Source organism: Chlorocebus sabaeus, chromosome 4, assembly GCF_047675955.1.
Source record: "Chlorocebus sabaeus isolate Y175 chromosome 4, mChlSab1.0.hap1, whole genome shotgun sequence".
In the NCBI taxonomy this organism is placed as follows: domain Eukaryota; kingdom Metazoa; phylum Chordata; class Mammalia; order Primates; family Cercopithecidae; genus Chlorocebus; species Chlorocebus sabaeus.
Window position 1 is genome coordinate 25,255,789 of NC_132907.1, and position 15,511 is coordinate 25,271,299.

General features: G+C 40.1%; 1 protein-coding gene across 1 annotated transcript in view; it reads right to left on the minus strand.

Annotated features, from left to right (window-relative positions):
* Positions 1-267: 267 nt before the first annotated feature.
* MCCC2 (methylcrotonyl-CoA carboxylase subunit 2) overlaps positions 268-15,511 on the minus strand; it is a 69,325-nt gene continuing 54,081 nt past the window's right edge. The window contains exons 12-17 of the mRNA XM_007974863.3: positions 15,287-15,363; positions 12,405-12,471; positions 9,427-9,583; positions 8,496-8,610; positions 6,209-6,294; positions 268-2,225 (exon numbers count right to left, since the gene is read on the minus strand). Of these exons, the coding sequence (XP_007973054.3) occupies positions 2,108-2,225; positions 6,209-6,294; positions 8,496-8,610; positions 9,427-9,583; positions 12,405-12,471; positions 15,287-15,363 (620 nt within the window). The 3' untranslated portion in view covers positions 268-2,107. The remainder of the gene's footprint in view (positions 2,226-6,208; positions 6,295-8,495; positions 8,611-9,426; positions 9,584-12,404; positions 12,472-15,286; positions 15,364-15,511) is intronic.

Below are 15,511 nucleotides of genomic sequence, written 5' to 3' on the forward strand. Positions count from 1 at the left end.
TAAAGGAATATTACCTAGTCTTTACATAGAAAATCATTTTGTTTTGACATAGATGTGCATTTTCATTAAAATTTTAATGTAACTTACTATTTTAATATACTTAATGTGTTTCTTCTGAAAACATAACCTACCACTGAATTTGATCATCTATCTGTATTCTCCCCACAAAAACTAAATTGATTTCCTAATACACACTGAACATCACACACAAATGTTTAAAATATTAAGTACACACAAATGTTTGAAATATTAAGTATCACACACAAATGTCTGAAATATTGACTTTATTAGGAAAACATTTGATAGTTCTATTCAGTCATATAATCAATCACCTAATTTTAAAACTATGTGGCTGGAGGACATCAATTACAATATGGATTTTTCATTCATTCAACACATATTTGAGCACCTACAAGTGCCAGGCATTGGAGGTACAGGGTAAACGGGAGGATCCTTGCTCTCACGGAGCTTACATTCTAGCAGGAGGACAATATTAAAGAAATGTGTATAGTAAAATGATGAGTTTACAACAAAGGAAGTAGATAGTGTTTTAGAAGAGCATAGAGTAGAGAAGCTAAGGGAGGTCACAGAGACATCCCTAAGGAAGTGGAGCTTAAACTGAGAGAAGCAAGTGCTTAAACTGAAGGATGTGTTGAAGAAGAAGGGAGAGTAGAACAATTTGGGCAAAGGGAACCTTATGGACCCTAAGGTGGGAAGGTTCAAAGAACTGAAAGACAGCTAGAACAGCTGGAGCCATTCTCCTGTGTAAAGAGGAGTCAAAGAGAAAAGATTAAAGATGTGAAGATTAAGATCTTGGTGGCATTCAGGGATGAGTACTTCTACAAGAAATCACTGAAGGGAGCAATGTGACATTACTTTTCACTTCAGGATGACCTACTCCAGGGGGTAGACTGGACTAGTAAGACTGGAGGCAAGTAGACCTCTTCTAAGGCCTGTGATAGTGAAAGACAAAAATAAGTGGGGGAATTCAGGGGATAGTGAAAATCAGTAGGGCTTAACAAGCAAGCTAGAGGTTCCTCCACAACAACCAATACAGATGTCCAGTAGACCTATTGGATATGCAGGCCTGCAGCTCAGGGGAGAGCTGGGTTAAGAACTGTCAAGGCAGTAATCATCTGCATTTAGATGGCAGTTGAAGCCATGACAGGGGCTGAAATGGCCCAGCAAGAGTAAATCAAACCATGAGAATCACATACATTTAAGAATAAGGAAACGTGGCCAGGTATGGTGGCTCAAGCCTGTAATCCCAGCACTTTGGGAGGCCGAGGTGGGTGGATCACTTGAAGTCAGGAGTTCGAGACCAGCCTGGGCAACATAGTGAAACCCCATCTCTACTAAAAACACAAAATTTAGCTGAGTGTGGTGGCGCATGCCTATACTCCCAGCTACTTGGGAGGCTGAGGCACAAGAATCGCTTGAACCTGGGAGGTGGAGGCTGAAGTGAGCCGAGATCATGCCACTGCATTCTAGCCTGAGCAACAGAGAAAGATCCTGTCTCAAAAAAAAATAAAAATAAAAATAAGGAGATGTCACAGGCTAGAGGGAGGGGGAAATGGGAGCACTACTGTTTGAATGGTATAATTTCAGTGTGGGACTGAGAACAAATTCTGGAGCTGAATGGTGGTGATGGCTGCACAGCAGTGTGAGAGCACTTTATGCCACTGAAGTAACAGATGCCTGTCAAAAATAAGCCTGCTAAAATATCACCAAGCATAACCAGCAAAACAATCATTTCAGTGAAAATACAACTTCATATTAATCATCTCAATAATACAGATTACAGAACTGAGTTTACAGATTATAGAAATTTTCATACCTTGTGGGTCAGAAAGGATAACTGTAAATTACTGTCTCCACTTTATGGGTGGTAAAACTGAGCTACAGAGAAGATTCTCTAAGAAAATTTAAAAGGAATTGATGTTCATTAAATAAATATCCTCACTGATTTTTTTAAGGTAGAAAAGTACAATGCACTGTGTTAAAAAAATTACTGTAATAGCCTCATGTTCGAGAAGTCTAAAATTCTAAGGTTACTACATATATTAATTTTTGTTACATGTCCAACAGAAAACATCCTTTATTCCAGTTACATCCTGAAGATACCGAAGTCAGTCTTCTCTATTGGTGCGTTGAGGGCTGCACTAAAACTGAGACCCAAGACCAGTCTGGTGTCTGCTGGATCAATGATCCCATCATCCCACACCCTGACAAAAGAACAAACAAAGAGTTACGAATTTACCATCGAACTACCATTTACACACTCTCCACGCGCAGAAATGCCACGAAAGTTTTCCTTCAGGTAATATATGAATCTACTGATTAGCATCCACAACAGAAACTATGTTCAAGACAGAGGGGGAAAAGGTGGAAAAAAATGATACGACTTTCATCCCAGGCCACCACAGAATGTCATGTCTTAAGGCTTAAGGAACTACTTTTACAAGAGATCTCAAAGTAACCCCTGGTTTGAAAATATGTTTACTTATTTCAGGAAAAATTTTCCTATTCCTTTTCTTCCCACACAAATATACAAACCAAGTTGGTGTATTCTGTCATTAATATGGAGAACCATATATATCTAGGTAATAACTTCAAACTTCACTGGAAAAGGTATATTCCCCAACCCCCCCCCCCCCCCCCCCCGCCAAACTCTTAAGGAACTATGAAAATTATTGAATAGGCTTCAGTACATTTTATTTATTATTATTATTATTGTTATTTGAGATGGAGTCTTGTTCTGTCACCCAGGCTGGAGTGCAGTGCAGTGGCATAATCTCGGTTCACTGCAACCTCTGCCCTCTGGATTCAAGCAATTCTCCTGCCTCAGCCTCCCTAGCAGCTGGTATTACAGGAATGCGCTACCGCACCTGGCTAATTTTTGTATTTTTGAAGAGATGGTTTTTCGCCATGTTGGCCAGGCTGGTTTCGAACTCCTGACCTCAGGTGATCCGCCCACCTCGGCCTCCCAAAGTGCTGCGACTACAGGCATGAGCCACCACACCGGGCCAGCTTCAGTACATTTTATTAATAAAATAGATATCTTCACATGTAGGTCTTTATTTTTTGCTACAATAGGAAAAACAGGAACTTTAAACTGCTTGCGGAAGAAACTTTTAAGTAGAAATTTTAGTTTCCTGTTCATTGACAATCTCAAATGTATAAGGAAAAATGACTGAGAAATATTATTTTTCAAAGGTTATTAGCAGGTGGCAGTTGGCTTTTTTTATACAAACTCCCTTCGGTATCGGAACCTGGCATCAATTATTAAACCGTTCTTACATTGACAGACATGAATCAAATCTTTGCTCATAAAACATTCATAATAGGGACCCTAAAGTATCAACACCCAATAAAAAGAAAGCCACTCTTGTCATCCGCAATCAGGTGAACTGATTACACTCCCTTCTGAAGCCTGCAGCACATCAAGCATGGTGATGAAGGGGCTGCCTAATAATGTTCATTAAAAAGACTGCCCCAGGTAAGACGCACTAATGAAATGCCTGATACAAGTTTGATTATAAAAACAACTGAGCAGAAGCAAATTGGCACGCTACATATATAACCTATTAGGATTAAGGAAAACATTGTAGGTTACAGTAACTGATCATGACAAGCTTTGTCTCTGAAAAGACAGATCTAGCCATGTTCAAACCTAAGCAGGTCAGGGAATTTTACTGTGAAGCTGAGATTTACTAAACGCAGGGAAGGTAAACTGGCTTGGAAATCCTTTCAGCTTTGAAAGAAAGCTGCTGTCTCCATGCCACCAACTGTTTCAACAGAAGGGTTAAACATCTACAGATCCGGCCAGGCAGGGTGGCTCACGCCTGTAATCCCAGTACTTTGGGAGGCCAAGGCGGGTGGTTCACATGAGGTTGGGAGTTCAAGACCAGCCTGACCAACACAGAGAAACCCTATCTCTATTAAAAATACAAAATTAGCCAGGTGTGGTGGTGCATGCCTGTAATCCCAGCTACTCGGGAGGCTGAGGCAGGAGAATCCCTTGAACCCAGAAGGCAGAGGTTGTGGTGAGCTGAGATCAGGCCACTGCACTCCAGCCTGGGTAAGAAGAGCAAAACTCTGTCTCAAAAAAACAAAAAACTACAGATCCACAGAAAGCTTTACTGTCTGTTAACATTTATTTCCAAAGATAAGTCTCTCTGGGCCATTTACTCTTCTGCCTTGAATGTAATCCATTAAAAAAATAATAATAATAACATTAGTATGAAAATAATAACTCTTTCGCAAGAGATGACTTATCTTAGCCAGGGCTGAAAAACAAGCTAATGGCTCACACCAAATACGCAATTTTTCAAACTTTAATATTTCAGCTGTCCATGTGTATTTCAGTCAAAATCCTATGTGGAAAAAAAAAACTATAGAAAAGCTTGACAATATATATTTTATATTTCATCTCGAATCCCTTATATGGCTTTCTATTGCTTCTTTCCATTTACTGGCTACTGTATGTTTACACGACGATAAAATCAGGAACATGTTTAGCTCTCAAAGACTATAAAATATTTTGCTCTTAATTAAATGAATCAAACCACCACAACAAAATATACCTGCAAATTTGTTTGTAAAAATATATATTTAGCAAAAGACCTTTTAAAAATCCCAAATGCTGACCACCCACGATTACAGGTGGCTTGCACCTGTAATCCTAGCACTTTGAGAGGTTGAGGCAGGATCACTCAAGCTCAGGCATTCAAGACCAGCCTGGCCAACATGGTGAAACCCCATCTCTACAAAAAATACAAAAAAATTAGCCAGGAGTGGTGGCTCATGCCTGTAGTCCCAGCTTTGGAGGCTGACGCAAGAGGATCGCTTGAGTCCGGGAGGGAGAGATTGCAGTGAGCTGAGATCACGTCACTGTACTCCAACCTGGGCGACAGAGTGAGACTCTGTCTTTAAAGAAAACAAAACAAAACACATACACACACCCAAATGGTATTATTTATCTCCTCAAACTAATTATGTTCTTGAAAATCAGTATGTTTTGTCTTTGTATCCACCAAGGAACCATTCAAATAATTGTAATGGACTCTAACTTTTGCCTTTTTTTTTTTTTTTTTTTTTTTTTTTTTTTTTGAGATAGGGCCTTGTTCAGTCACCCAGGCTGGAGCACAGTAGCATGATCTTGGCTCACTGCAGCCTTGACCTCCCAGGTTCAACTGATCTGCTTGCTTCAGCACCCTGAGTAGCTGGGACTACAGGTGCACACCACCACACCTGGCTAATTTTTGTATATTTTTTTGTAGAGACCAGGTCTCGCCATGTTGCCCCACCGGTTTCAAACTCCTGGGCTCAAACAATCCGCCCGCCCTGGCCTCTCAAAGTGCTGGAAATATAAGTGTGAGCCACTGTGCCTGGCCTGATTTTCTTTTCTCTCCCCTCTCCTCTCCAGTTTGCCTTCGCCAGCATAAATTACAACATAAGCTAATTTTACAAGATGCAGAAAGAGTTACTTTCTTTTTTCCATCTGCCCAAGGGATGAAAGGAAGACATGAAGCTTAGATTAGTCTTCAGAAGGCAGAACACTAAAGTTGTTGAAGACAGATGTGAAAGCAGGCACCAGCGGGTCTTCAGCTGGGACAGGCATGATAATTTATTACCTCATTAAGTGGTGTAAGAAACAAACAGAGCCAACAGCAGCAATGGTCTGTGAGGTAATTATTTGGCGCTGACACACAGACCCTGGCAGCGACTAATCACCTTCCAAACGTACAAGCATGCTTGTCAACAAATGCCAGTAAGTGTTCAAGCAATCTCATGCTTAAAATGGGGTAACAACAAAAGGACCAAGAAGAGGGGTTTTTAAGCAAAAATTAGAACTGCTGAAGTAACATAGCCAGCTTATAACTTATTCTCAGCTCCTAGCATGGCCCACCTCGGGCTGCAGGACCCCTGCGGGCCCCAGACACCTCAACTAGGGGCAAGACAAGAGAAGCGGGAATCAGACCAGTGGTGGTGAGTCCACAGCGCAGGGACGCTGGGAGGAGGGGTGGCATTTCAGCAGTAGCCATTCACATTGTAAAGAAACAACAATACAAAATTAAGTGTGTCCACAGGTTATTCTCCAGTTCCTATGAATGCTGGACCATCCTGACTACATAGAGCTCTATAAAGCTGCTCCCCTAACCACCATCTACACCCATCAGGGAGTTAGTGATGTTCTGGCCCCCACCTTGCACTGGAATAGTAAGGGTTCCCCTCCTCTTCAAACTTCTTAATGATGGGCTCTTTTAAAGCTGCTTCATCAGCACTGGAGAACTAAAGGAAAAAAGGCCATGAGTAAGTCAGCTTCAGTGAACAATTGGCCCTGTTTAGATCATCTCAATTCAAAAGAAACAACAGATTTTATGAATAATAATGTTACAACTAACATGTGCATGGTGATGTACAAATTACAAGTGATCATTAACATACATGCTCTCGCCTAAGACATGAGTATCAAGTGAGTGCCCCATCCCATCTCTCCTAGCAGAGAAAATATCCTGAGGCTATTTCACATAAGGTGAAAACCCAGGGTACTGTGTATCACAACAGGCTACAATAATGGATGTGAGTTACACAACCTAACAAAAGGGCTGCATTACACTTAGCAGCCTCCAGTTAACAACGTGGAGAAGTATGAGATTTTCATTTGAAATAGCCAAAATTTAAAACTTAAGCTTAAATGTTTAAGTTTAAAGGGGTAATATACCAACCAAATCTTGAATAACATTTTCAGTCAAGTTCCTGGAGAACTGAAAGATGTTTTTCCCTAATTAAGAATTTCACAGCCTTCCCATCAGTATTACAAGGATCAAGTGACAATTAATTCAGATGTAAAAATCTTCAGAACTTAATTTGAAACCCTGAAAAATATTTTCAACTCAAAAAGCAACTCGACACCAGAAACAAATGACTTATTTCAAAAAAAAAAAACCCTACCTTCTTTTGTGTAAATACGTTAATACCTTAATATCATTTTCTAGGTCATGAATTCTAAGGGAGAACCATTAACACACTGTGCTTTCCTTTCCTATATGAAAATGAATGAACTCAAGTATCTGTATATTGAAGTAATCAAAGAACAACTACTTAATAAGAGATCACCATGCTAGGCTTCATAGAGTTTCAGACATGTCTTTGAAGTATCAGGTAGAATTTCATATACCGCCTCCCCCACCCACACCCCCACACCCCAACCACTCGCACAAAAGCAAAGCTATCCATTTCCTTTGACAGTAATAGGTACTAAAGTGAATCTGAAACCTCAATGTAAGCCTCCAGAGTTCCCTGTGCTTGGAAAAGACAACTAGGGATGTGAGGCATGGGTGGATGCATTCAGGGAGGCAGAAACCACCCTCTGGCTTTACAGTACCTCACTCCACAATCTAGGTGGAAGACCTGATGATTCCTGCACAGAGCAGACAGGGCTCCCTTCATTTCATTCCTTCCCATAATGAGACAACAGTGCACTTAAGCAACTTCAGGAACACACATCCATCATCTTCCTACTTGGTGCTTACGCAAGAGTTAAAAGTTGTAACTAATAAAAATTAATGCAAAATTTCAAAACAATCTCCAACAGAGACACAAACAAAAGAATTCATTTTAAAAGCAGCTGCTTGCTGATTTGCCTTTTATCAAGTTTCCACTGCCCTTTCCATTTTTCTTCATTTATACACAGGATAATGTTATTCAATTCTCAATGGATGACGGAGCCCTCCCACTCAGGGTATCCTTAACAACAATCTAAAAGTAAAATTGAAAGAACAAAATTCTGCTGCTTTTGGTCATAAAATCAAAGTAGTACATCAGACTTACTTAAATCTCACTAAGTACAAATGACTAAGAATCAAACATCTTTATGCCTCAGATACTTACTGGCAGTTTCTAAAGTGTTTTCTTGGCTGGGCACGGTGGCACACACCTGTAATCCCAGCACTTTGGGAGGTGGGCAGATTACTTGAGGTCAGGAGTTTGAGAGTAGCCTGGCCAACATAGTGAAACCCCGTCTCTACTAAAAATACAAAAATTAGCCTGGCGTGGGGGTGCATGCCTGTTATCCCAGCTTCTCAGGAGGCTGAGGCATGAGAATCGCTTGAACCCAGGAGGCGGAGGCTGCAGTGAACTGAGATTGCAGCACTGCACTCCAGCCTGGGTGACAGAGCAAGACTCTGTCTTAAAAATTAAAATAAAAAAACAAAGTGTTTTCTTGGAAATTCTGAAAAAATTTTAAATGGCCACAAAGAAGGTACCCCATATGAAACGGCTTTAAAAAGAAAAAGAACAGAAATCCTGTGAGCCTCGATTGCTGGAACAACTTCCAGGGCAGCACCGTCTAAATATGGCCAGGCAGCGTGTGCTGTGTGCCAGGTCCCCAGCCACAAACACTAAGGGCTTCCAAGCATGCTGCTCCTTGACTCCAGGGTGTTTATAGTGAGAGGCAAACCCAGGGAGAAACAAGAGAAAATGACACTGACCTGCTTTCCTTCCCGGGCTCTTTGGTCCTTTGCTATCGTGGCCAACACATTGGCTGCCTGTTCTCCTCCCATCACTGAGATACGAGCATTTGGCCAAATGTAGAGAAATCTTGGGCTGGGAGAAAAAAAGAAATAATAAGCAAGTTAAGTCAATATACAACATAGATTTTCAGAGGCCCATGTTTGCCTTTTAAATTAGTGGTTCCTGATTCTGGCTGCACATTACAATAATCTGTGGAGCTTTCACAAATATACAAATGCCTGGAACCCACCCCAGACTAGACTCCAGAGGAGGGGCCTGAGCACAGACGGGACTTCTAAGTTCTCCATGTAATTCTGGGTATAAAAGTGTTGATAATATCCTCTCATGATCTACGGTCATGTCCTGTTTTCCATTCCTGATAGTGCTCCTATGTGCCATCTCTCTTTATTTTTTAGTTTAAGCACAGGATTATCAAGTTTGTTAACCTTTCAAATCAACCAACTTTGGGCTATGCTGATTCTTCTATCTGATGTCTGCTCTTCATTATATCCTTTCTATTTGTCACGGGTTTAACATGCTGTTCTTTGAACCTCCCACAGCTGAAGTCTTAGCTCATTGACTTGCAGTCTTACTTCTTTTCCCATATATGCCTTTAAGGCTACATACCTTTCTCAGAGCCAGACTTTAGCTGCATTGCACAAATCTTAATGTGTGGCATTTTCATTATCAGCTATTTCAAGTATTTCTTGACTCCCATTGTAGATTTCTTCCAAATAACACCTTTGGCACTAAATTTCATTTCACCCCTCCAGATGATACAAATTATGGTATAATTGATTGAGATCTGGAAATGGCATTCTGTGTTTCAAATAAACCTGAAATAAACTGACCATGTATTTTACACTCGAAGTATGTTTCTTTGTTTCAGAGAAAATCATGACACCCTACCTATATGCTCTGCCACACATCCCATAGTTTCCTGCTCCGTACGAGCCCCCAATGATGAGGGTTATCTTAGGCACTTGGGCACAGGCCACAGCGGTCACCATCTTGGCACCATCCTTGGTAATTCCTTCAGCTTCATACTCTCTACCAACCATAAATCCTGAGAGAAAGATCAGAAAGACAGCCTCTGGGTGATGGGATTAATATGTGGAATGCAATTCCACCAAAAGGACATCTTGTTTTACTAAACTCATTTTACTAAACGCCTCTCGCCTTAAGAAAATGTATATATGTGAAACACATCCTTAAAAAGTTTGCTTTGAAAGGATAAAATAGTTTTCTCTAATCACTTTCTAAATTTTCTTAAAGCAGTTCATCTGGATGCACACAGAAACCTTCAAACAATATGAGGATGTAATCTATCTTCAAGAGATGATCTCGGCTGGGTGCTGTGACTCACCCCCATAATACCAACAATTTGGGAAGCCTAAGCGGGAGGATCACTTGAGGCCAGGCATTTGAGACCAGCCTGGGCAACAAAGCGAGACCCTATCTCTATTTAAAAATAAATAAATAAAACTTTTTAAAAAAGAGATGATGTCAAAGCAGCTGCTTGATGCTGAAAAGAATGTGACATGCCTAGCCAAGGACAAAGTGCTGTGATGAGCCCAACAATGAGGGCTTCAGCCTTCACTGACCTGGTTTTAAAACAGACTGTTCTTTCTAAAGTGATGCTTTAAAACTTTGATGACATAAAGATGAATATTTCACAGAGATGCTAACAGTCCCTGCCAGTGACTCAATAGCAAAGTTAAAAAGAAACGACTTTTCCATTTCAATACAGGATCCTTCTATTTCTTCAAGCCCCTAGCTCTGTGGAGGCTGCTCTGTAACTTCACTGCCTTCCAGAACTTGGGTTCCTCTTTCTCCACCTTATAACATTGAGTTGGGCTTCACTTGTCTCCTTCCCCCACCCAGTCTCCAGCGAAGGCATTTCTTCCATCTGTGGACCTGCACACTCACCTGCCTCACTGACTGTCACTATCCCTGGTTTGCCAAACTCCAGTATCTGGTCATCCAATTCAACCCAACCAGTTCCTCCAGAGCACGTGCCCCTCCTGCACTCACCACAGGAAGGGCAGCACAGCCCTTTACTTGGCACCCTCTACTTCCTGCAGCTACCCTACTCAGCTGAACCCTAGAAAAGCTCAGAAACTCCTCAGTCTCCCCAGCCTTGACTCTACTGTAACATTCCCACCATACCTACTTCAAATATCAGTTGTCTTCCAGTTCTCACCCCACCCAACCCAACCCACCACCCCTCTATTCTCTGGAGGGGATTCTGCCTTCAAAAAGACGAGTGAGGCTTCTCACTTGGCTTTCTCAAATCCTTCTTCTTCCCATCTTAAGAAAACTGCATAATCATGCTTCCCGTCTTCCTTTACTCTTGAAGAAAAAGGAAAAAATCAGAGGTACTCGAAGACTGTCACTGAACCTTCTCTTCTCTCAGGGGGGTTCTTATCTATTCCCACAGCTTTAAAATCACCTCCATATTCTGATGACGTCTACATTTTCATCTCTACCTAAAACACCTCTTCTGTGCTGAGACTTATTCACCTGTCTACTATATGCCTCCAGGTGAATATCGCACAGGAATCTCAAATGCAATGCTGAAAAACTAAACTCAACCCAACAGGGCCAAAACAAAACAAAAATGTAGATATCTTCAAACCACAGAGTTTTAACTGCCTGGTGGTTAACAATCCAGGAATCATTATTGGAAACAAGAACTCTGGTATAGTTAGGCTTCAGAATTCTTTCTATCTGCCCTCTTACATAGGTTGCCACATAAGACCCTCTTAGGCTGCCATTTGGATATAACTTCTCTCAACACTCATCTAACCAAATATGAACCTAAGTAGCTCACAGGATGAAGAAGCTTTAGCACCAGTACTATTTCAAGTCCTGTTGACTTCCAAGAGCCTGACTCTTCCTTCTCATAGAGGCTTGCCTGATCCCAACAACTACTAAGAGCCTCTCTTTCCTTTGAAGCTGAGGTAGCCTGGGATGGGGGAGGCTGTTTTCTGCTAACCAACATATCTGAGTGCCTTGTATATGTCAGACACTCTGCAACATATAATGAAGGATGCCAGAGAATCAGAGAATTCTTATGAAAGAGAACTCTTGAACCATAACAGACCTTAAAAATAAATGTATCCACCATGTTAAGGTCATCTCTGGAGTATGAAGTCCAGAGAGGTGACATATCTCACACTTTGGTCATACAATTCTTTGGGGCCAAAACTCAAATCCCCAGACTTTGGATCAGGGTATACACATACATTTTAAAATGATGTTGCTTCAAGTAGAATTAACTGTACAATAAAAGGGAAGACCGTAGCATGTGTCTGAAATCTTGAGGAGGAGGAACAGAGTCCTGGAAAAAGCATGATGCTCTCTTCAGTGATCAGATCATGCTCCTGCTGCTTTCTGGGTGTGTGGCTGTGCACACACAGGAGTAAAGGGTGGCCATGTGAATGCTGATCATGTACATAACTCAGAAATGGCTTCGCTTAGAAAATATGAATAATCAGCCAGGTGTGGTGGCTTACACTTGTAATCCCAGCACTTTGGGAGGCCAAGGCAGGCAGATCACTTGAGCTCAGGAGTTTGAGACCAGTCTGGGCAACGTGGTCTGGGTGAAACTATGTCTCTACAAAAATACAAAAATTAACGAGGCATGGTGGCACATGCTTGTAGGCCCAGCTATTTGGGGGAAAGAAAATATGGATAATCTCCTCATAATATTTAACATCCATGAAGAAAAGTGCTAACTCTTAAAGGGCCTCCAGAAAGAGCATGTCCAGTAGAACTTACTGCTCTGATGAAGTGGTCTACGTGTGTGCTGTCCAATACATCAGCCACACTGATGGTACAGCTCTGGAATCAATACAACCAAACTGATTAAGCTATTTTCTTACCAGTAACATTTTGAAGGAATAGCAGAGGAATATTTCTTTGGCAGCATACCTGGATAAAGTGAGTACCCTATAAGCAAATAACAAAAATCTTTTTAAAAGGGAATTAACTCTATTATCATCATGCATTCTACAAATACTACAACTTCAGCCAAATACAAGAAAGAATACTCCCCTTTAAAATTTTTTCTCTTATTAATTTTCTTTTTTTTTTTTTTTTTTTTTTAAGAAACATGGTCTCATTCTGTTGCCCAGGCTGGAGTACAGTGGCACAATTATAGCTCACTGCAGCTCAAACTCCTGGGCTCAAGCAATCCTCCTGCCTCAGCCTCCTGAGTAGCTGGAACTACAGGTATGTGCCACCACTCCTGGCTAAGAATACCCTTTGGCTAGTCTTACCTTATAGTAAGAGTACAGTGCTACTCCATTGTCAATAGGATATGTAACTGTAGGTCTGTACTATCCTCATTTTCACAATCACCTGTATAATCACTGGCACATGGCTCTAAGACTATTGTGTCAAGGATGAAGCAAAGGCCGGGCGTGGTGGCTCATGCCTGTAATCCCAGCACTTTGGGAGGCCGAGGCAGGTGGATCACGAGGTCAGGAGATCGAGACCATCCTGGCTAACATGGTGAAACCCCATCTCTACTAAAAATACAAAAAAATTAGCCGGGCATGGTGGTAGGCGCCTGTAGTCCCAGCTACTCGGGAGGCTGAGGCAGGAGAATGGCGTGAACCTGGGAGGCGAAGCTTGCAGTGAGCCGAGATCACGTCACTGCACTCCAGCCTGGGCAACACAGCGAGACTACAAGGAAAGAAAAGAGAAAGAAAAGACAAAAGGAAAAAAAAGAAAAGAAAAGAAAAGAGAAAAGAAGGAAGGAAGGAAGGAAGGAAGGAAGGAAGGAAGGAAGGAAGGAAGGAAGGAAGGAAGGAAGGAAGGAAGGAGAAAGAAAGAAAGAAAGAAAGAAAGAAAGAAAGAAAGAAAGAAAGAAAGAAAGAAAGAAAGAAAGAAAGAAAGAAAGAAAGAAAGAAAGAAAGAGAGAGAGAAAGAGGTCAATCACTAACATTGTAAACAGCAAGTGAAACTTAAGTAACAGAAAAGAAAGAACTGATGCCAATGAGAATTGCTGAACTCTGCTATATGATAATTCTCTAGTTCTCCACTTTAGAAAAGCCAGAATATAAACCCTCCCAGGACATGAAGGATGACATTTCCGTTTTGATGATCATCTGAAATTCTTTCATGCATCAAGATGATAGTAAATACATCTTTCTTGCCAACATTCCCCAGATAAATGGGATTTTAGATTAGATGAGTGATAGAGATCTTCTAACCTTGAATTTAGGAAATTATTTAATCATACAAAAATACAGTTATTCCTTCCCTAAAGATTGTATGAGTAAGGAAACTCTTGTAAACCATTTCCTTTATGTTTTACTCTGAAGATCTCTTTACCTCTGCTGGAAATGCCTTGTCAGGTACAAAACCGCAAAGTAATTGCTCGACTTCAATATGACTACATTTACAAGAATGAGAAAATCACACAGACCTTTGGGGCTTATTTCAACAAATGACATGTCAGGCTGAGGCCAAACATAACTCCTCAGGGGTTTCTTTGTGCCAAGCTGACACACAAAGCCAGGCAGAGTTTGTTTGGACTCAGTCTGACATTTCCTCTATTGAAATAAATATATATTCATTAAAAGTCATTATTTCAGGAATATCTAATATTTTGAGAAATAGTGTCTATATGCTATTAAATGAAAACACACTAAACCTCTCTATATATAGCGTATCAATTTTTTAAAAAGGGAAACTATTAAGAAAAAATAATAAAATGTTACTAAAAGCTATTTCTGGTATAATTATAAGTGATTTTTTTATTTATATTTTCTTCACTTTTAATTCCTTGTTCTCATTTTATCATTGAGTTGAAGGAGTAATAATAAATGGCAGAATACAGAAACCAAATTTATTGATAAAAAATTTCACCAAAGACAAATTCTTCCTCAATTAGGGTATGAAAGAGCTTAGCTGCCTATTACCTGCATCAATAAAGAGAGCTTTCACCCTGTTATTTCAAGAGAAAAAGCAATACTAAACATATTTTTTCTTAAGGAAACATTTTATTTCCCGAAGCAGTTTGGTGAATTAAAATTTTTTTAAAGACATTTTTATCAAATAAGTATATGAATTACATGTATCCAAGTTTAGGTAAATCTGAGACGATATATGAAATCAAATAATAACTAAGCAAAAAGATATTCAAGAACTCCCTCTTTCTTTTGCTGTCTTGGAGGATTGAATTAAATAATGATAATAATAAACAAAAAGAACTTCCTTTTTTAAAGCCATGGGTCCAGTAACAAAGACCCACTATTCCCATTTCCAAAAAGTAAAAATACAATAAAGTTAAAGTGATAATGGGATAGAAGAGAATAAACAGATCATGTCTCAGAACCACCTGAATCTTTGAACCATGAGTCCTCCGAGTCCCTCCAGGACATGAAGCACTTTCAGGACAAGTATTCTCTATCATGAGAACATGTACATGTCCTCTATAGCAATTGTAACTCAAGTATCTTAGGAGAATTTTCCTAAAATGAGTACATTTTTAATAGTGCTCCAAATGGTTCATCACAGCACGTTAATGTAAACCACCATAAAAACTGTTTCAAATACTAACGTACATGCACATATATACACATGCATGCACACACACACACACACACACATGCCTGCACACACAGTGCTCTGGTTGCTGAGGCATCTCGTTAAGCATTTTTATATTTGTATGCAATAAATTTTAACTCATTATTTGACCTTCAATGTTATGTCACATTAAAACAGAAAATCTTGAAATATTTTTAACAGTACTTGCCTTTTTTGCAGATTCAGAAAAGAGAACTCCGTTGTTTCCAATGATACCTACTGGGTACCCAAATATTCGAGCAAATCCTCAAAAGAAAATTCAAAGAAGATTTATGTTTTGTGTTTTTCCAAGGGCTTTTAATTCACAAGAAAGAGGCATATTTACACATTCTTTAATATTGGATCCAAGTTTAAAATGCAAAGAGATTTTGTCTATGGTATAAAACAGCTCATG